We start from the raw sequence: 21,734 nt of genomic DNA, 5'->3' as shown, positions 1-21,734 counted from the left end.
GCCTCACGCACCTAGGCCCGGGTGAGGCCACGTGCCCCTGGGTCTGGGAGAGGCCACGCGCCCCCGGGTCCGGGTGAGGCCATGTGTCCCTGGATCCGGGTGAGGCCTCGCACACCTAGGCCCGGGTGAGGCCACGTGCCCCTGGGTCTGGGAGAGGCCACGCGCCCCCGGGTCCGGGTGAGGCCATGAGTCACTGGATCTGGGTGAGGCCTCGCGCACCTAGGTCCGGGTGAGGCCACGTGCCCCTGGGTCTGGGAGATGCCACGCGCTCCTGGGTCCGGGTGAGGCCATGTGTCCCTGGATCCAGGTGAGGCTGGGTCCCAGGTCCGGGTGAGGCCTCACGCACCCAGTTCCGGGTGAGTCCACGCGCCCCTGGTCTGGGAGAGGCCACGCGCTCCTGGGTCCGGGTGAGGCCATGTGTCCCTGGATCCGGGTGAGGCCTCGCGCACCTAGGCCCGGGTCAGGCCACGTGCCCCTGGGTCTGGGAGAGGCCACGCGCCCCCGGGTCCGGGTGAGGCCATGAGTCCCTGGATCCGGGTGAGGCCTCCCGCACCTAGGTCCGGGTGAGGCCACGTGCCCCTGGGTCTGGGAGAGGCCACGCGCCCCTGGGTCCGGGTGAGGCCATGTGTCCCTGGATCCAGGTGAAGCTGGGTCCCAGGTCCAGGTGAGGCCTCACGCACCCAGGTCCGGGTGAGTCCACGCGCCCCTGGTCTGGGAGAGGCCACGCGCCCCTGGGTCCGGGTGAGGCCATGTGTCCCTGGATCCGGGTGAGGCCTCGCGCACCTAGGCCCGGGTGAGGCCACACGCCCCTGGGTCTGGGAGATGCCACGCGCCCCCGGGTCCGGGTGAGGCCATGTGTCCCTGGATCCGGGGAGGCTGGGTCCCGGGTCCGGGTGAGGCCACGTTCTCCTGGGTCCGGGTGAGGCCACGCGCCCCTGGGTCTGGGAGCGGCCACGCGCCCCTGGGTCCGGGTGAGGCCATGTGTCCCTGGATCTGGGTGAGGCCTCGCGCACCTAGGTCCGGGTGAGGCCATGTGTCCCTGGATCCGGGTGAGGCTTCGTGCACCTAGGTCCTGGTGAGGCCACGCGCCCCTGGGTCTGGGAGAGGCCACGCGCCCCTGGGTCCGGGTGAGGCCACGCGCCCCTGGGTCCAGGTGAGGCCTTGCGCCCCTGGACCCAGGTGAGGCTGGGTCCCTGGCCCCGGGTGAGGCCACGCGCCCCTGGGTCCAGGTGAGACCATGCGCCACTGGACCCAGATGAGGCTGGGTCCCTGGGCCCGGGTGAGGCCATGTGCTCCTGGGTCCAGGTGAGGCCTTGCGCCCCTGGGTACGGGTGAAGCCGGATCCTGGGTCCGGGTGAGGCCGTGTGCCCCTGGATCCATCCGGGTGAGGCTGGGTCCTGTCCCCGGGTGAGGCCACACGCCCCTTGGGTCTGGGTGAGGCCACGTGCCCCTTAGTCCGGGTGAAGCCGTGCCCCTGGGTCCGGCCGAGACCAAACCAGAGGGAGTCGGACCTCCGTTACCACCATTTGTCCACCATCCAGAGCAGAGGGGTCAGTGCTGACATGTACACATAAGAAACTGGTGGACATTGAAATTGGGTCTCTAAAGAACTGTTGGTCCAGAACGAAACTCACTACAGACTGATTCATTTGCCTGTCAGCATAACTATTATTGCTCGTCTCACATTCAGTTCTTATAAGTATATCTCTAGTGACATATGATCTCGCTCATCTAGGGGAAATGATGAACAACATAGACTGAGGAACAAGAACAGAACCAGAAACAAGGTGGCATCGATCGGACTATCGGGCCTCAGAGGGAGGATAGGGAAGGTTGGGAGGAGGGGGGAGAGATCAACCAAGGGACTTGTGTGCATGCATATGAGCCTACCCAACGGTTAAGTTCAACAGGGGGTTGGGGCATCTGTGGGGAGGGTTGTGGAATGGGAATGGGGGGATGAGGACAAATATGTGACACCTTAATCAATAAAGAAATTAAAAAAAAAATAAAAATAAAAAAAACCTACAACCAAGATTACTCTACCCAGCAAAGCTATCATTCAGAATTGAAGGTCAGACAAAGAGCTTCACAGATAAGAAAAAGCTAAAGGAGTTCATCACCACCAAAAATGTATTATATGAAATGCTGAAAGGTATTCTTTAAGAAGAAGAGGAAGAAGAAGAAAAAGGTAAAGATAAAAATTATGAACAATAAATACATATCTGTCAACAAGTGAATCTAAAAATCAAGTGAAAAAAATTGGATGAACAGAATAAATTGGTGAACTGACAATTCTCGGGGGGAATGGGGTGTGGGGGGTGCGGGAAGAGACTGGACAAAAATCGCACACCTATGTATGAGGACAGTGGGGCAGGGGTAAGGGCAGAGGGTGGGGTGGGAACAAGGTGTAGGGTAACTATGGGGGGAAAAAGGGAACAATTGTAATAATCTGAACAATAAAGATTTATTAAATTAAAAAAGAAATAAGTGGGTGCTGCATTTTGTCACATGCTTTTCTTGCATCTATTGATACGATCATATGATTTTTATCCTTCATTATATTTTTAAAAATAGTTTTAATGTTGGTAATTCTTATTTTAAGAGTAAAATTTAATTACAATTTTTTTACTTTGTTTTTCTTTAAGAAAGGGGAAATTCTCCTTATAATTGAAAAACACCCTGATGGTTGGTGGATGGCTAAAAATGCCAAAGGAAACAAAGGTCTCGTTCCCAGAACCTACGTGGAGGTTAGTATTTTTGCTTATTCTTTCCTTTTCCTCTTTCAACACCTTTTCATTTTTCATAAAAGTTAAGCTGTATTCTTGGATCAACTTACTATTGAATGACTTGATGTGTAGAATTCACTTTAATTTTGAGGGAGAGAGCATGGGGAAATACTGTGTGCTAACAGTCCTGGGACCTGTGAGTGTTCTCATGCAGGTGAGCCCTACAATGTCAGCTCACAATCAAGATGCTGTGTGGGTTCGTGCTGGTCATAAAAGTTAATCGAGGTTTATTATTTGTTGTAAAGCAAAACCACAGTTAACTTTGTGTTTACTTGCACGCATATAGGATCCCAACTAGCTTATGAACATACTCTACATTCATGTTTGTGACCTATTGTTTTTCATATTTCATGAAATAGCATGGTCATTTTCTGTGACAATACGCATAGATAATCTGTTGGGATCGGTGTTGTTTAATAGCAATCTAATGCAAACTATAAATATAATTAAGATTTTTCTATTAACCACACTGAGATGTCTTTTCCCCCCTGACACCACTTTTAAACAACTATGTGGTTCCCCTGAAACCAAATATGTGTTGTTTTCCACACCAATTGTCTGAAACCAACCAGGGGTCCAACAGTTCAATTCAGTTCTGACGCTAACTTCTGGAATTAGCAGACCCCCCAGGTAAGGACTCAGCCCACAAATTGCCCTATTTCAGATGCCAGTCTCAAGTCCTGGGAGACTCCTGTATTTGTGAGTAACAGCTATAAATTCAGTGGTTTCCACAGCCCTCCTCAGGTTTGAGAATTTGCTAGAGGGACTCACAGACCTCAGGAAAACAGCTTACTTGTGTTTATCAGGTTATTATGAAGGACCTGACTCAGGAAGAGGTGCCCAGGGTGTGGGAGGTGAAGGGACTGGGACCTGGGACTTCCATGCCCGCTCTGTGTGCCATTCCCCCCCAGCACTTGGAAGTGGTCACCAGCCTGGAAGCTCCCTAAACCCCAATCTTTAGGGGGTTTATAGAGGTTTCATTATGTGGACATGAGATTAAAGCCTTGGCCATTGGTGACTGAATTCCCTCGCCAGCTCCTGTCCCTTCCCTGAAGCGGGGTAGGGAGTAGGGTGGGGGGAGGGGGCGGGGTGTGTGGTGAAAGTTCCAGTCCTCTAATCACAGGGTTGGTTTCTCTGGCAAATAGCACCCCCTCCCATCACCGCATTAGCATAGACTCAAGTATGGTTATGAAGAACAGGACACTTCTGTCAGTCAGGACATTCCAAGGGTTTTAGGAACTCTTGCCAAGAACTGGGAATAAAGACCAAATATATATTTTTCACTATACCACATATTTAAAAAAGTAAAAAAGAAACAGGTGATATGGTTTTTAATAATATATTGTATATTATTCAACATATCAAAAATAATACCATTTCAACATCTGATCAATAGTAAAAAATTATTTTTTATGTTAAGTTCGAATTCCTGTGTGTATTTTACACTTACCGGTAAATAGTGCATCTCATTTTGGAGGAGTCGCAGCAGCTACAGGCGGCGAGTGGCTGTCCTATCCCACAGTGGGTCTGCCTCATATTTTCAATGGCAGCAGTGTCTTCCAGCTTCACAGGTGGACATTCAGGTTGTTTCTGCCTATCACAGCTATCAATTTTGTGGTGAAGAAGCTATGGTTAGCTTCCATTCTGAGTTACAGGAGATCCCCAAATAGTGGCTTAAGTTAGATAGAAACAGATTTCTCTCGCGCTTGGCAGAAGGTGGAGGTAGTGAGGCCCCATCTAATGTTTCCCTCTGGGCAGTGGGGGCAGCTCTCCCAGGGGTGTCTCTGTAGGTTAAGTCGACTGCTAGATCTTTTAACAGTTCCCAACAGTAAAAGAGAAGGAAAGGGAACAAGATGTCAAAACGCCCAAACTTCCATCTTTTTAAGACTATTTCCAGTTCTTTTCAACGTCTAGCAGCAAGAAGGGCTTGGAAACTATAGTCTCTCTGCTGGCTCCTTGCCTAAGTGAGGGATTCTGTTAGAAAGGAGGCGGTGGCCCTGACCGGTTTGGCTCAGTGGATGGAGCGTCGGCCTGCGGACTCAAGGGTCCCAGGTTCGATTCCGGTCAAGGGACATGTACCTTGGTTGCGGGCACATACCCAGTAGGGAGTGTGCAGGAGGCAGCTGATCGATGTTTCTCTCTCATCGATGTTTCTAACTCTCTATCCCTCTCTCTTTCTCTCTGTAAAAATTAATAAAATATATTTTTTAAAAAAGAAAGGAGGATGTGGAGGTTCAGCAGCAGACCCCCCGCAGCCTCTGTGAAGCCCCGTCTGTCAGGTGGGTTTGTAGACTCCCTGCTTGTTCCCTGGTGGAGCCCCAGGTGCTCAGTGCTGGTTCAAAGGGCTTGACCTTTACATTTGACTGAATTTGCTGTTTTGCCTTTCAGAAAGTTAGGCCTACTTGTTCTCCACCCCAGTGTCAAGAGAACATGCTTCCCACACATTTGCAGTCATGGCCATCACCAGTCTTCCTGCCGCTGTGATGGCAAAAAAGGCTTGTGATTGTTTTTTAAAAGATATTTTTATTGATTTCAGAGAGGAAGGAAGAGGGAGAGAGAGACAGAAACATCAATGATGAGAGAGAATCATTGATTGGCTGCCTCCTGCATGCTCCCTACTGGGGATTGCCCACAACCCGGGCATGTGCCCTGACCGGTAATTGAATTGTAACTTCCTGGTTTATAGGTAGATGCTCAACCACTGAGCCACACCAGCAGGGCTTGTGATTGTTTTGATTTGCATTCATGGACCTGAGCTTCATGTCATATGCTTTATGACCTTTTCTGTTTCTTCTTTGTAAATTGCCTTTTCAGTTCTTTTGACCATTTTTATAAGGGATTTTTATTTTCTTTTTATTTTTTAAAATATATTTTATTGATTTTTTAGAGAGGAAGGGAGAGGGATAGAAAGCTAGAAACATCGATGAGAGAGAAACATCGACCAGCTGCCTCCCGCACATCCCCCATTGGGGACGTGCCCGCAACCAATGTACATGCCCTTGACCGGAATCGAACCTGGGACCCTTCAGTCCTCAGGCCGACGCTCTATCCACTGAGCCAAACCGGTTTCGGCTTTTATAAGGGATTTTTAAAACTCTTACTGATGTATTGGCATTTTTGTAATATTTCAATAATAAGGATATTAACTCTTGAAAATTTGTAACAGGTGTTTTCTTTGTTGACTTTCAACCACATTTATTTTTTATGTAGCTAAGTCTGTCAGTGTTTCTTTTCATGTATGATTTCTGGTTTGGGCATCATAATTGGAAATGGCTTCTCCATCTCAGGATTATTTTCTCCTAATGCTGTTTGAGTTCTTTTGTTTGTACCTTTCCTTCCTTTTTTTTTCATTTGAATAAATTCTATCTGGAATGTATTTTGATTAAACTTTCTCTTTACCTCTATCCTTGTAATTTTCCAAACGATCAACCACATGTTGAAATCTTCTTCCCACTGATTTTTTATATGCCCCTCATGTAAATTCCCATCTACACTCAAGTCTCTCTGAAAGTCATTGTATTGGTTGATTTTTGCATTAGGTAAGAAAAGTGCCTTATGTTTCAATCATTTTTCAGCCCCATCATAAAGAAGGCCACGAGTCAAGTGAAGAAGGCAGTGAAGGCGATGTGGAGGTGGCGGAAGAGATAGCACAAGGAGCACAAGCTGAGCATAGGTACCAAGGCCTGAGGGGATAGCCAAGTAAAATAAATTAAAGGTTTGGGAAACTTTGTTTATTTTTGTCATTGTAAATAACTCAAGATTTTTTTGGTAAGAGACAACTTGCAGTTTGTGAACAGTGCTTTTCATATTACTGTTTGCTTAAAGATCATTGCTACTTTAATTTTGTGATTGTTCTTTCTTGGCTACATCTGGATAATGTTAGGTTTTCAGAACTTACTGACAGCCCTGGCTGGGTAGCTCAGTTGGTTACAGCATCGTCCGATAGGCCAAGGTTGTGGGTTCAGTCCCCGATAGGGCACATACAAGAAAAACCAATGAGCTGAAACCAGTTTGGCTCAGTGGATAGAGCGTCGGCCTGCGGACTGAAGGGTCCCAGGTTCGATTCCGGTCAAGGGCATGTACCTTGGTTGCGGGCACATCCCCAGTAGGGGGTGTGCAAGGAGGCAGCTGATCGACGTTTCTCTCTCATCGATGTTTCTAACTCTCTATCCCTCTCTCTTCCTCTCTGTAAAAAATCAATAAAATATATTAAAAAAGAAAAAGAAAAAGAAAAACCAATGAATGCATAACTTGGAACAACAAACTGATATTTGTTTGGAACAACAAACTGATATTCTCCCTCTCTCTTTCCTCTCCCTAAAAAACAAACAAACACACCCAAAAACCTTTTCTCTCACGGTTTTGGAAAAGGAAAAAAAGGACTTACTGATAGTTATTATGTACTTTGTTCTTTGATTAATGAAGTTGTCTAACCAAGTGAATAAGCATGACTATCTGTGCATTCACGTTACTGTTTTGTCTTCCAGAACTGATTCTCACTGGAGTGCAGTCCAAAAAGCTCTCTCAGAGGTTGGTACCTCCTGTCTTGTCAATGATGTCTCACTCTGTTACCTAACAGTTCTGCTAGAGTTCATCAAAACAGGATGGGGCTTTGGAAGAGAGCATTGGATGTGAGACAGGGTGCAGGCCTGGACGGACAGAGCATGAAACATGTGCTTCTGGTTAGTGAGCCTCTGCTCCAACCAGCATTCCCCATCAGGTCTTTTCTGTAAGAAGAGTAGATTTGAGGGCTTGGTAATCTCTCTCACTGATTCTGCCTGCATTTTCTATCATTTAGGTAAAGACTGCTGTTAAATTTTAGTTAGTAGGAAAAATTCCAGAAACCTCAAAAAGTAAGAAATTATTCATAATCTTATCACTTAAAAATTACATAGAAAAATGAAAATTCACTCCTCCCATAAATAATCACCATTAACAGCTTAGTAATTATTCTTTCTGACTTTTTACCCTGGGTCTCACATGGACATGCTTGTGAATGTGTTTGTGTGCGTTTGTGTGTGTGTGGTGTACACATATATACAAAAAAAGCCATTGTCAGTGCATGTGAGTTTATGATATTAACTCATCTGTTACATGGCAGTACATTGAGGGGCGGGACAGGAGGGGGGACATTTTGATGAAGGATGTGCAGGAGCACAGGGCTCAGCCCACTGGGCACAGCTTGAGGCTTAGGTCCTTGGGGGATGCCAGGATTCAGTGAAGGCCTCCTCTTAGGAACTTGGGGGTAAATTGCTGTGTTTTTCACTGACATCTGTACACTGTGCTTTCCTTTTTGGGTTGCAGCTGCTATAATGATAAAGACAATACTGTAGAGGTGAGGGAAACATGAATGAAAACAGCGAATCAATTTGTTTTTAGCATCTTCAGCAGATAAACACTGTTGATGTGCTGACCACGATGGGAGCCATTCCTGCTGGGTTCAGGCCGTCCACGCTTTTCCAGCTGCTGGAGGAAGGTAACAGTCTGGGGTCTCTCAGCCGCCACAGACCTTAGTTAAGCTTTATGTCTAACTGCCTTGTTTTAGCCCAAACAAGTTGCTTAAAAAGATGGTGAGCCTCACATCTCATTGGTGCTCGCTCATCTTTTCCTCATCTTTCCTGTGACAGTGGAGGAAGGACCCCTGATACGATCAGAGGCCAGCCTGTCTTCCTGTGTTCCTGTACTCTGGGCTCCAGTCTCTTCACTTTATTCCAGAAACATGGTTCTTAATTGTCAGCCCCTCCCTGTATCCTCAGCTGGGCCCACCACTTCTTCCCTCCTCAGTGACACTGGCAAGCCTAGTGCCTCCCGCCTCTGAGAACCAGCCTCTCCAGTCTTCCCTTTCCAGGCCAAGCCTCCCTTTCTCTGCTTTTCTTCACAGCAAGACTTTTCCGAAGTTTCCTCCATTCGCCTTTTCTGTTCTCTTACTTGTTCTTGGATTTCCCTGTACTTGTCAACATTTGTCCATAAGAACATTTTGTTTTTTAAAATATATTTTTATTGGTTTCGGAGAGGAAGGAAGAGGGAGAGGAAGATAGGAACATCAATGATGAGAGAGGGTCATTGAACGGCTGCCTCCTGCATGCCCCCTCCTGGGGATTGAGCCCACAACCTGGGCATGCGCCCTGAGGTCAAAACACGACCTTCGGGTTCATAGGTCAACACTCAACCACTGAGTAACCCTGGCTGGGAATCTACTTAATTTTTAAATGGTTTCCCCCACTCAGCTGTAAATGCATGAGGGCAGGGCCACATTTCTCTGTTCTCATTTGGATTTCTAGGTCCTAGCATAGCACCTGGCACAGAGTAGGAAGTCAAAGGTGATTTCTGCAATGAATACATGATTTTGTAATAAGTGTTCTTCATGACTAAAGTTTGGGAGAACAGTATCAAAATGGTTTTGTGTAAAGAAGTAACATTAATGATTATATATTTTTCTAAATTTCCAAAAAAATATTTACAGATTTCTTGAATCTTACAAAAATATTTGAACGGATCACCTTCATCATGGGCCATGTTATTGGCCTAAGAGGCTTTCAGATCTTTCTTAAAGTTGCTTGGTGATCAGCTCTTATGTGTTTCTATCTTTGTGTTTCCTCTGTTTTTTTGTCTGTAAATCCCAGTTGGTGCCTCTGTCTTAGGAAGCCCATTCCCAGGAAGCAGCTGGCCTTTTGGATGTCTGTTTCTTAAGTTTATAGCATAGTATAATGGATTTTTGGTTTTGAATTGAATTCCTTTCTTTGTAAGAAAACAAATAAAACATTATTTTTGCAGGGAATCAATTTCGAGCAAGTTACTTCTTACAGCCAGAGCTCACTCCTTCACAGCTGGCCTTCAGGGATCTCCTGTGGGATGCTAAGACAGGCACTGTAAGTGTAGCTACTAAATTACAACTTTTCCAGATTGTGTCATGGTTGCAAGTAAACCAATAACATGTAAATTGATTAATGCATTATGAAAAACAGACATTGTTTCTGTTCTGTGATTTTGAAATACTCAATGAGTTTCACAGCTAAGACAAAACTTAGGTTTGTGATTTATTTTGTTTCTATTCTTCATAGCTCTCTTCTCCTATTGTTACAAAGGAAATAGTACCTATCTCAGTCATTCTCTGCCTCAATTTCTTCATCTATGAAAAGGGAATAAAAGCAATACTTGCCACATAGGGTTATTGAGAGAATTATGTGTGTGAAGGGCATAGAATAGTGCCTGGCTCATGGTGATAACTCAGGAAATGTTAGCCAGTATCACCATCATCATCATCATCATTATTTGTGGGGAAGCACGGGACTTGGTGGGAAAGTCTGTAAGGAGGATTCTCCGAAAGGTCGAAAAAGCTCCTGCCTTGACTTTTCCAAACAAGTCTGAGCCCCCAGTGTTTACTGAAATCCTTATGTTTAGTCTTCAGATGGCCTTGCTTAAAGGACACTGCAGATGCATGTGTCTTCTCAAGGCTACTTACCCTGCTGATAGCATCTAGAAGTTAATTTTAGTTCAAGCTGTTGCTACAATAAAAGCCTAAGGAGGCAGGTGAATGGGGCTGTTTGGTTTCTATAGCCAAGCAGTCCCTTAGCCCTCTCTTTCACAGAAACGTGTGTCAGAGTAATCATTCATCCATCGCTCAGGGTCTGCTGGTCAGCCTCAGCAATTATTATTATCAATATTATGTTAATTAAGTAAGAATAAGTACTTTCTGATTATATGTTTTTTGGGATTCCTTAGAGTAAAGGATTTTTGTATCCCCAATTGAAGTAGGAAACACTCTTTATTTCATTGTACTCTCCAACTTTTTAGCAGATCTACACCATGTTGGAGTGCATCACTCCCCTTCCTGTTTATCTTCCACTTTTTCCCCTTCCTGCCCCAGGGCCTCAAGGGGAGAACAGACTTACTGTGGTCAGGTGTTATGGAGAGGAGTAGCATAGAATTTTAGTGCCGCTTTTCCTCTCAACCCAAGTATTGCCTGGAACCTTCTTTGTATTAAATATCCTTTATTGCAAGTCAATAAAGATGTCGTATTTGGTCTGTTTAGTGTACTAGTACTGGAATACTGGAATAAATGGCATCTCATTTTATGAATTTTACACCCAGCTCTCATTTCTTAAAATGAAAAGGTGAGGCTTTTAGATGTTGCCTTATTTTATCAATGATGTAAGTATTTTAAATGGAAGGACCATGATCATAAGGCAGAAAGTTAAGAATGGAAGATGTTCTTAAATTAGAAACCAGATGAAATTTGTTTATGGACATTCTGAACTGTACCTGTGAAGGTGGACCAAGCAGTCATATCCCGTGGTCAGTGACTAATCTCTGTCACAACATCTGTTTAGGAAGCCAAGGAACAATGTAGCTAAGTGCTTGGAATTAAACCAAGGAGGAGCTGGCTGGAAGCTACACATACTGTGACCGTCTGCCCTCACCCCCATTGTGGAGGAGCGACTGTGTGAATGAGCTCATACATCTTAACTGATTGTATGGCGGTCCTTCCCATCACAGTTTTATACATTTCCACCAAAGTGCAAATATTTCAAATATAAATTGTCATAAAAAATGTACCTAAAATTTTGACTTAAATTAATCATACTATTGACAGTTTTCTTGTGGGTGTATATTTGTTTGTAAAATTCTTCCTTTTGTTATTTGTACATTATTCTTATGTATATTTTCTTACGTATTTATAAAAGATGCTTTGAAAATGAATTTGTCTTGTTAGTCACAAAAGTGAACCTTTTTCATAACTAATTTTTCTTAGATTAGGTCAAGAGCAAGTCGTGTTTCCTTGATCCTGACCCTCTGGAGCTGTAAAATGATTCCTGTTCCAGGAGTGAGCATCCAGCTCCTCAGCAGACACGTGCGCCTCTGTCTGTTTGATGGCAATAAGGTGAGCTTACTGAGGAGCACAGGGTTCACGTCAGGATGGAAAACATTTTGTTAGTCTACACGTTAAACATGTCCTGGTGGGGGTCTGTCTGTCACTGTGTCTCTGTTTCTTTATATGTGCATGTGCATGTGCATGTGTATGTGTATGTATAGGCATGTGTACATACATATCCTACCTAAAAAATGGTAATATGTAAATTACCATCACTCCGCTACGCCCATGATTGGGCCAGCGGGAGGCGCAGGGGGCGGGACTAGTGGTGGCAGGAGTAGCCAAGTGGGCCAGCGGGATGGAGCTCAGCGTCTGCACCATGGCTGTGCTGCGGAACAGAAGGGGCCTCTGGGGCAGCGAGCTCACGTCCCGCCGCGGACCATCAAAAGCAGGGGAGCTGGGTGCCAGTCTGCTCCGGCACCAGGCCTTTCAGAAGCCTCCGCCGAGCTGGAGGCTTCTGAAAGGCCTGGTGCACCAGCGGACAGGCACCCAGCTCCCCCGCGATCGAAAGCGAAAGTGTGGGAGCTGGGTGCCTGTCTGCTCTGGCACCAGGCCTTTTGGAAGCCTTCGCTGAGCCAGAGGCTTCCGAAAGGCCTGGTGCACCAGCAGACAGGCACTCAGCTCCCCCGCGATCGAAAGCAAAAGCGTGTAGGGGACCCTACACATGCATGATTCAATCATGCACTGGGCTTCTAGTAAAGTAATATGTGGTCGAGTGCAAACTACATGGGTTTTGATGACATAGGCTTCACTCTGGCTCTTTCAGTGGCCAGATGTGTGATGTTGGCTAATCGTCGCAGTTAAGGCCTCTTAGCCATAGAGTTTTCACCTACAAAAAGGTACTGATGCTTGCCTTCTAGTATTGTATAGCTCAAGACTTAGGTGCACAGAGTTGCATTTCTGTCAAACGCACATCCCTGTATAACCCCCACCCCATCAGGAAGTGGAGCATTACCTCCCCTTATGGAGCTTCCTTGTGTCCTTTTCCACTTGACTCCTCCCTGATTCCTAGGAGAATATTTTTTATCCATAACCAAACAAAGAATTTGAATGACTCCTGAAAAGTAATTGATTTGGCCTGGCCAGGTGGCTCAGTTGGTTGGAGCGTTGTCCCATACACCAAAAGGTTGCGGGTTTGATTCCTGGTCAAGGCACAGACCTAGGTTGTGGGTTCGATCCCTGGTTGGGCTGTGTATGGGAGGTAACTGATGTTTCTCTCCACATCAAAGTTTCTCTATCTCTCTCTCCCTTCCTCTCTCAAAAAACATATTATCGGGTGAGGATTAAAAATATTGATTTGTTTTTGAGATAATATCTTTAAATGATGCTCAGATGGAAATGCATAGCTTTTAAAATACACACACACACACTCACACACACACACACACACACACACACACACACACATATATATATATATTTAATGGTTTTAGAGAGGAAGGGAAGAAGTAGAGAGAGATAGAAACATTAATGAGGAGAGAGAATTATTGATCAGATGCTTCCTGCACGCCCTTTACTGGGGATTGAGCCTGCAACTGGGCATGTGCCCTGACCAGGAATCCAACTGTGAATTGGTTCATAGGTTGACTCTCAACCACTGAGCCACGCCAGCTGGGCTGGAAATGTACAGGTTTGATTGCATATACTACTAGACAAGAAGAAAGATTTAAAATCAGTGATCTAAACTAACTCAAGAGGCTAGAAAAGGAAGAGTGAGTTAAACCAGAAGGAAGCAGAGTGGAGGAAATAATAAAGGTAAGAATAGAAATTAATGAAACAGAAAACAGATGAACAAAAGAGAAAATCAGAAAAGGCAAAAGTTTATTCTTTGAAAAGATTAGTAAAATTGAGAAATGCCTAACTAGTAAGACTGATTAAGAAAGTTTAAAAAGGGAGAAAGAAAACAAATGATCAACATTTGACATGAAAATAGAACCTCACCACAGATCCCCCAGACATTGAAAAGACAGTGAGGGGTTATTATAAACATTTTTTTATGCCAATAAATTTGATAATGTGTATACATCAATTCCCTGAAAAACTACAATTTACTGAAAGTGAAATAAGAAAAAATAGAACATTTAGATGACCTTTGTTAAAAAAATTGAAACTGTAATTAAAAATCTTCCAATAAAGAAAACCCTAGGCTCAGATGGCTTCACTGGTGAATTCCTCTAAACATTTAAGGAAGAAATAATTCCAGTAGTAGACAAATTCTTCCAAAGATGAAAAGGAAATGCTCCCCTCTCATTTTGTAGGGCCAGGAAAAATGTTATGCCAAAATACTACAAGACATTACAAGAAAAAAAATTACAAGAGTAGTGTCCTTCATGAATATCAAAACTAAAATCCTAAACAAAATATTAGCACATTGAATATCATGACTAATTGGGGAATATTGAACTTGAATTTCAGGAATTCAAATGTATGCACCTGTGTAACCAACATTTGACATTTGAATTCAGATAATTGTAATATTCCATATTAATAGAACTAAAGAACTAAGGAACTATAGATGTAGAAAAAGTATTTGACCAATTTCAAAACCCATTCATGATTAAAAAAAAAATCCCAACACACTAGGAACAAAAGAGAATGCCCTTAAATTGGTAAAGGGCAACAGGAGAAAACTAAAGCTAGCATCATCATCTTTAATGGTGGAATGTTGAACACTTGTTCCCTAAGATCATGAACAAGTCAAGGATGCCCAAGAAACAAAAATATAACTCAGTTTTCTAAATGAACAAAACCACTTAAAAAAAGAAAATATATGAAAAACTAAGAGGCATATAAAGAGATATTCAACATATAATAAGTCATTGGGGAAATGCAAGTTAAAACCACAATGAGAGCAATCTAACCATAGCCTACGTATAAGAAACCTACCTTAAATGTAATAAGAAGGGTGAGAAAACATGTAGCACTTAAAATATATTAATATCAGACGAAGTGGACTTAAGAACAAGACAGTTACCAGGAATAGAGAGGTACACTGCATGATAGGGACAGTTCACCAAGAAGATGTAACAATCCCCAAAGTGTTCACCTAGCATCAGAGCTTCACAATGCACCAAAGTGAAAACTGATAGAGCTGAAAGGAGAAACAGGCAAAGCCACAGTTACAGTTGGAAACTCTACCACTTCTCTCAGAAATCTATACAGCCCTAGCTGGTTTGACCCCATGGTCAGCCTGTGGACTGAAGGGTCCCAGGTTCGATTCTGGTCAAGGGCACATGCCCGGGTTGTGGACTCGATCCCCAGTGTGGGGTGTGCAGGAGGCAGATTATTGATGTTTCTATCTCTTGCTCTCTTCCTCTCTGAAATCAATCAATCTATACACACACACACACACACACACACACACACACATATGTATATATATATATCCTATATAATAAAGATGTAATATGCAAATTGACCCTCACGCCATCACAAGATGGCTGCACCCACAGCAGAGGCAGGGTTCCCATAATGAGCTGTAATGAGCGATCAGCAGGGACCTAAGGCTGCGTGGCACCGGGCCAGGATGGGGGACTCGAGACTGCACCCCCCTGCCCAGTGGGGCTTGATGGGGGACCTCAGGCCATGCCCCTTACCTGGCGGGGCTTGACAGGGACCTCAGGCTGCACCCCCTACCTGGTGGGGCTTAACGGGGGACCTCAGGCCGTGCCTCCTGCTCTGGCGCTGGGCCGGGGGACCTGAGGCTGTGCCTCCCGCCCAGCAGGGCCTGATGGGGCCCTGAGGCTGTGTCTCCTACCCGGCGGGGCTTGATTGGGGACCTGAGGCTGTGCCCCCTGCCTGGTGGGGCTTGACGGGGGTGGGGCCGGCCGGTTCTGGGTCTCGCGCAATTTTTAGATGCATGCAGGTGGGTGGGGACTTGACTGGGTGCTGTGGCATGCCCCAGACTCTGACAGGAGGAAGATTTTCATATACATTTTACTAATTTTCTTTCATCTCTGACACTTCTATTATAGAGAAAGGGCAAATAGCAATATTAAAATAATTCCTCTAATGAATTCACTTTTAATATGCATGAATTTTGTGCACTGGGCCACTAGTGTGTGTGAGTGTGTGTGTGTGTGTGTGTGTGTGTGTATGAAATCTATGCAACAGGCAGATAGAAAATTAGTAAGGAGAGAAAAGAATCTAATAACACCACCGACATACTGTATCTAACTGACATTTTGCACACTTCACTCCAAAATAGACATTCTTTTAGGTGCATATGGAACGTTCAGCAAAGTAGATGCTTCTGAACAAATTAAAAGGATTGAAATAATAAAATATTTAAAAAAAATATGTTCTTATTGATTTCAGAGAGAGGAAGGGAAAGAAAGGGATAGAAACATCAATGATGAAAGAGAATCATTAATTGGCTGCCTCCTGCATGCCTCCTACTGGGAATTGAGTCCAAAACCTGGGAATCAAATCATGACCTCCTGGTATTCATGGGTTGATGTTCAACCATTGAACCACACCTGCTGGGCTGATGGTGTGATTTTTGATCCCATGTAACTGAATTAGAAATCAGTAACAGAAAGATAACTGGAAAATCCTTATATATTTGGAAATAGATTTCTAAATAATCAAAGGGTTAAAAGGAAATTTCAAGGGAAATTAGGAAATATTTTGAACTGAACAAAACATGAAAATGTAGCATATAAAGTGGATGCTGGCTGAAGCTGTGCTTTCAGGGAAGTTGATAGCACTGCATGTTTACATTAGAGATGGGTAGTCTGACTCTCCTGAGGACGTGATGCTTGAGTTGGGATCTGTGGGGTGAACAGGCCATAATAAGGTGCAAAAAGAGAACTGTGTATCTGGTTGAAGGAGCAGTGCAGGTGAGCAGTGCAAGCAAAGGTTATGTGGGAAAGGACTTGGGAAGTGGGTCAGTGTGGCTGAGTGAAGAGAGCGAGGGGAAGTACAGATTGGTTTAAAATGGGAGATGTCAGTACCTAGGACATTGTAGGCCATGGTGTCTTTATGCTAAAAACAGGAGAATTACTGGGGGAAGTGACACAATTTTGACACATGTTTTGAAAGGAAGATGTCTGGCTCCTCTCTGAGGATGATTAGAGGGAACAGAAGGGACATGAGTAGACTATTTGGGGGCTATGGCACCTTGTGGTGGTGAACGGGCAGCAAGTGTCACCTTCAGGAAAACAAACCTGGAGGCAGCCTGCCAGGATCAATCCTGGCTCCACCAGCTGCTGAGTGTGGAACGCTGACCAGAGAAGTTGACCTTGCTCTCCCTCTCATCTGTTCACACCTATTAGGGTCAGTGTGAGGGTTATTTAATGAGTTAGCATAAACACATGGGACATAGTGGGCATGTGAGAGACGATGGTGATGACTTAGATTAGGGAGGTGGAGGTAGCGGTGAGAGATGTAAAACCAACAGGATTTGGTGATGGATTGGATGTGGCTGGTGAGGGAGAGTTGGCTCTGTCCATGGTGCTGATGTACAGTTTGGTCTGGACCAGGCGTCCTCAAACTACGGCCTGCAGGCCACATGCGGGGGTTTTTGCCGTTTTGTTTTTTTACTTCAAAATAAGATATGTGCAGTGTGCATAGGAATTTGTTCATAGTTTTTTTTTTAAACTATAGTCCGGCCCTCCAACGGTCTGAGGGACAGTGAACTGGCCCCCTGTTTAAAAAGTTTGAGGACCCCTGGAGCCTCTGGACACTGAAAGCAGATCAGGTCTGCAGGGGTTGTGGTTTGCTTTGCTTATCCTGGTAGACCTCTAACTCATGGCACGAGAAAAGTGTTGTTCATTCATCTGAACTGGGAGTAAATGAATTTGTGTTACAGGGACCCTGCCTCACTTCCACACTCTGCACAATACCAGCCACTGCCATGCATGAGCCAGCAGGTGTCGCCAGTGGCCAAGAAAAGATGAATTGCCTGTTATATGAGAACATAAAACAGACTGAAATTTTATTTTGAATAATAAAAGTAATTTTACATAAAATAATAGAATTTTTGAAACCTATTTATGTCAACTTTCCAACTTGAGAAGTTATAGAACAAATACTGATGCTATTGACTTGAGTGCTTCTTTAATAAATCTAAGCCTCGTTCCAAATAAAAAGCATATTTGTAAAATTGATTAACGAGACACTGCTTGCTTCTAATACTGGCTGAGTAAGCTCCTCTCGGAACAGCTTGCCAGTGTTGACAACTGTACATCCTGGGTGACGTACAAAAAGCAACTGTCTGAAAGCAGACAGATACTGGAGAAGAGTCTGAAATCGTTAGTTTGCTGGGGGGGGGGGTTCTCTTTATTGCCTCTCTTTTTCATTCATCTGTTTTGTTTTTTTTCCATACTGTGGTGTGTTACTTGAACATACTACTCTCACAGACCCTCTGAATCACCTTCAGTGCTATGGAGAGGATCTCTGTACAGCGTTTTACTGTTTGCTCTGGGTGTTTGTTGTAGGCACATAACTCACCACAGTCTGCTAGTGTCACTACTCCAGTTTGAGTCACGAATAGAAACCTCACCTCCCCTTGATTGTCGTTACCCTCTTTCCTTTATAATATAATCATCTTAAACATTTCCCTTCCATACATACACTGAGAACCACATCACGCAGTATTATAATTTTGGCTTCAAAGATCAAGCATAATTTAGAAACCTCAAGAGAATATCTGTTGTACTCACCTTTTTACTCTTCCCATTGTTCTTCCTTTCTTCCTGATGTTCAGAAATTTTCCTTCTTTTATTCAATCCTTCCTGTTTAGAGAACTTTGTTTAAACTCATCTTTTCAGATAGGACCCTGACTCTCTCTTTCTTTATCTGAGAATGTCTCCATTTCCCCCTCATTCCTGAAGGATATTTTCACTGGAGATGGAATTCTGAGTTGGTGATTCTTTTCCTTGGCACTTGACAAATATTGTGTCACTTTCTTCTGGCCTCTGTGATATCTATTTTTTTCTACTTTATTCTTGAGAGTATTGCAAATGTCCCTACCCCTTTTCAACTCCCTTGCCACCATCACCCAGTTCCCGCCATGCCCCAGGCCTTCGCCACCTGATTGTCTGTGTTCATGGGCATTGTATGTATACATATATGTTCTTTGGTTAATCTTTTCCTCCCCAGGTCTCTTCCTCTGAGATTCATCAGAGAATCAGTTTCCATGCCTCTGGTTCTATTTTATAGATGAGTTTATTGTGTTCATTAGATTCTACACTTAAGTGAGATCATGTGATATTTGTCTTTCTCTGACTGGCTTATTTTGCTTAACATAATCATCTCCAGGTCCCTCCATGATGTCTCAAAAGGTAATAGATTCTTCTCCTCCTCCTCCTCCTCCTCCTCCTCCTCCTCCTCCTCCTCTTCCTTCTTCTTCTTCTTCTTCTTCTTTTTTTTACTGCTGCATGGTATTCCATGGTATAAATGTACCACAGCTTGTTTTTTTTTAAAAATATTTTTATTGATTTCAGAGAGGAAGGAAGAGGGAGAGAGAGACAGAAACACCAATGATGAGAGAGAATCACCGATTGGCTGCCTCCTGCATGCCCCCCACTGGGGATTGAGCCCACAACCCAGGCATGTGCCCCTGACCAGATCGAACCCGGGACCTTTCAGTCTGCAGGCCGACGGTCTATCCACTGAGCCACACTGGCTAGGGCTACCACAGCTTTTTTATCCACTCATTTACTGATGGCCACTTGGGCTGTTTCCAGATCATAGCTATTGTAAATAACACTGTTAGGAACATAGGAGTGCATGTATTCTTTCTGATTGGTGTTTTGAGATTCTTAGCATATATTCCTAGAAGTGGGATCACTGGGTCAAATGGCAGTTCCATATTTAATTTTTTGAGGAAACTCCATACTGTTTTCCATAATGGCTGCACCAGTCTGCATTCCCACCAGCAGTGTACTAGAGTTCCCTTTTCTCTACATCCTCGACAGCACTTGTCATTTGTTGATTTGTTGATGATAGCCATTTTGACAGGTGTGAGGTGATACCTCATTGTTGCTTTAATTTGTATCTCTGATGATCAGTGACTTTGAGCATTTTTTTTATATGTCTCTTGGCCATATGTATGTCTCCTTTGGAGAAGTGTCTATTTAGGTCCTTTGTCCATTTTTTAATTGGATTTTTTGTTTTCCTTCTGTTAAATTGTATGAGTTCCTTATATATTTTGGATATTAACCTTTATCAGATGTATCATTGCCAAATATGTTCTCCCATAGAGTGGGCTCCCTTTTCATTTCGTTAATGGTTTCTTTTGCTGTGCAGAAGCTTTTTATTTTGATGTAGTCCCATTTGTTTATTTTCTCCTTAGTTTTTTTTTGTCCTAGAAGATATATACATAAACATAATTGCTTCGAGAGATGTCTGAGATTTTGCTGCCTATGGTTTCTTCTAGGATTTTTATGTTTCACGACTTACACTTATGTCTTTTATACATTTTGAGTTTATTCTTGTATATGATGTAAGTTGGTGATCTAGTTTCATTTTTTTGCATGTACCTGTCCAATTTTCCCAACACCATTTATTGAAGAGACTGTCTTGACTCCACTGGGTGCTCTTGCCTCCTTTGTCAAATATTAATTGAGCGTAATGTCTTGGGCCAATTTCTGAGGTCTCTGTTCTGTTCCATTGACCTATATGCCTGTTCTTGTGCCAGTACCAGATTGTTTTGATTACGGTAGCTTTGTAGTATAACTTGAAATCTGGTATTGTGATCCCTCCAACTTTGTTCTTCTTTCTCAAGATTGCTGCAGCTATTCGGTTTTTTGTTTTTTTGTTCCATATAAACTTTTGGAGTGTTTGCTCTAGATCTGTGAAATATGCTGTTGATATTTTAATAGGGGTTTCATTGAATTTATAGATTGCTTTGTTAATGATGTTGATTCTATCAATCCATGAACACGGTATATTCTTTCACTTGTGTATATCTTCCTCTATCTCTTTTTTCAATGTCTTATAGTTTTCAGAGTACAGGTCTTTTACCGTCTTGGTTAAGTTTATTCCTAAGTATCTTATTTTTTTTGTTGTAATGGTAAGTGGGCTTGTTTTTTTCTGAGCGTTGATTATTAGTGTATAAAAATTTCATCTATTTCTGGGTGTTAATTTTGTATCCTGCTACATTGCCAAATTCATTTATTTATTTATTTATTTATTTATTTATTTATTTTAAATATATATATTTCTTTATTGATTTCAGAGAGGAAGAGAGGAGAGAGATAGAAACATCAATGATGAGAGAATCATTGATCGGCTGCCTCCTGCACGCCTCCTACTGGGGATCAAGCCCGCAACCCAGGCATGTGCCCTTGGCCGGAATCGAACCTGGGACCCTTCAGTCCGCAGGCCGACGCTCTATCCACTGAGCCAAGCTGGCTAGGGCCATTTATTAAATCTAGTAGTTTTTTTGGTGGAGTCTTTAGGTTTTTTTTTTTTTTTTTTTTTTTTTAAATATGTTTTATTGATTTTTTTACAGAGAGGAAGAGAGAGGGATAGAGAGCTAGAAACATCGATGATAGAGAGACATCGATCAGCTGCCTCTTGCACACCCCCTACTGGGGATGTGCCCGCAACCAAGGTACATGCCCTTGACCGGAATCGAACCTGGGACCCTTGAGTCCGCAGGCCGATGCTCTATCCACTGAGCCAAACCGGTTTCGGCATTTAGGGTTTTTTATGTATCTGTGAATATCATGTCATCTGTGAATAATGACAGTTTCACTTCCTCCTTTACAATTTGGGTGCCTTTTATGTTTTCTTCCTGTCTGATCACTGTGGTTAGGACTTCCAGTACTATGTTGAATAAGAGTGGTGAAAGTGAACAGCCATGTCTTGTTTCTGTTCTTAGGGGAGATGGTTTTATTTTTTGTCCATTGAGTATGATGTTGCCTGTAAGTTTGTCATATATGGCCTTTATTATGTTGAGTTATGATCCCTCTATTCCCACTTTGCTGAGAATTTTTATCAAAAATGGACTTTGGATTTTGTCAAATCCTTTTTCTGTTTATTGATATGATCATGTGATTTTTGTCTTTCCATTTGTTTATGTGATATATCACATTTATTGATTTGCAAATATTATACCAGGCTTG

At 43.5% G+C, this 21,734-nt stretch overlaps 1 protein-coding gene across 1 annotated transcript in view; it reads left to right on the top strand.

Annotated features, from left to right (window-relative positions):
* The window catches only part of NPHP1 (nephrocystin 1), a 109,910-nt gene that overhangs the window by 27,830 nt on the left and 60,346 nt on the right, over positions 1–21,734 (top strand). The window contains exons 6-11 of the mRNA XM_054728418.1: positions 2,646–2,747; positions 6,362–6,459; positions 7,274–7,316; positions 8,166–8,262; positions 9,561–9,655; positions 11,539–11,667. Of these exons, the coding sequence (XP_054584393.1) occupies positions 2,646–2,747; positions 6,362–6,459; positions 7,274–7,316; positions 8,166–8,262; positions 9,561–9,655; positions 11,539–11,667 (564 nt within the window). The remainder of the gene's footprint in view (positions 1–2,645; positions 2,748–6,361; positions 6,460–7,273; positions 7,317–8,165; positions 8,263–9,560; positions 9,656–11,538; positions 11,668–21,734) is intronic.

This window comes from Eptesicus fuscus, chromosome 16 (genome assembly GCF_027574615.1).
Source record: "Eptesicus fuscus isolate TK198812 chromosome 16, DD_ASM_mEF_20220401, whole genome shotgun sequence".
Taxonomy (NCBI): Eukaryota; Metazoa; Chordata; class Mammalia; order Chiroptera; family Vespertilionidae; genus Eptesicus; species Eptesicus fuscus.
Note: the sequence above shows the minus strand (reverse complement) of the source record. Positions and strands in the feature narration are given on the sequence as shown.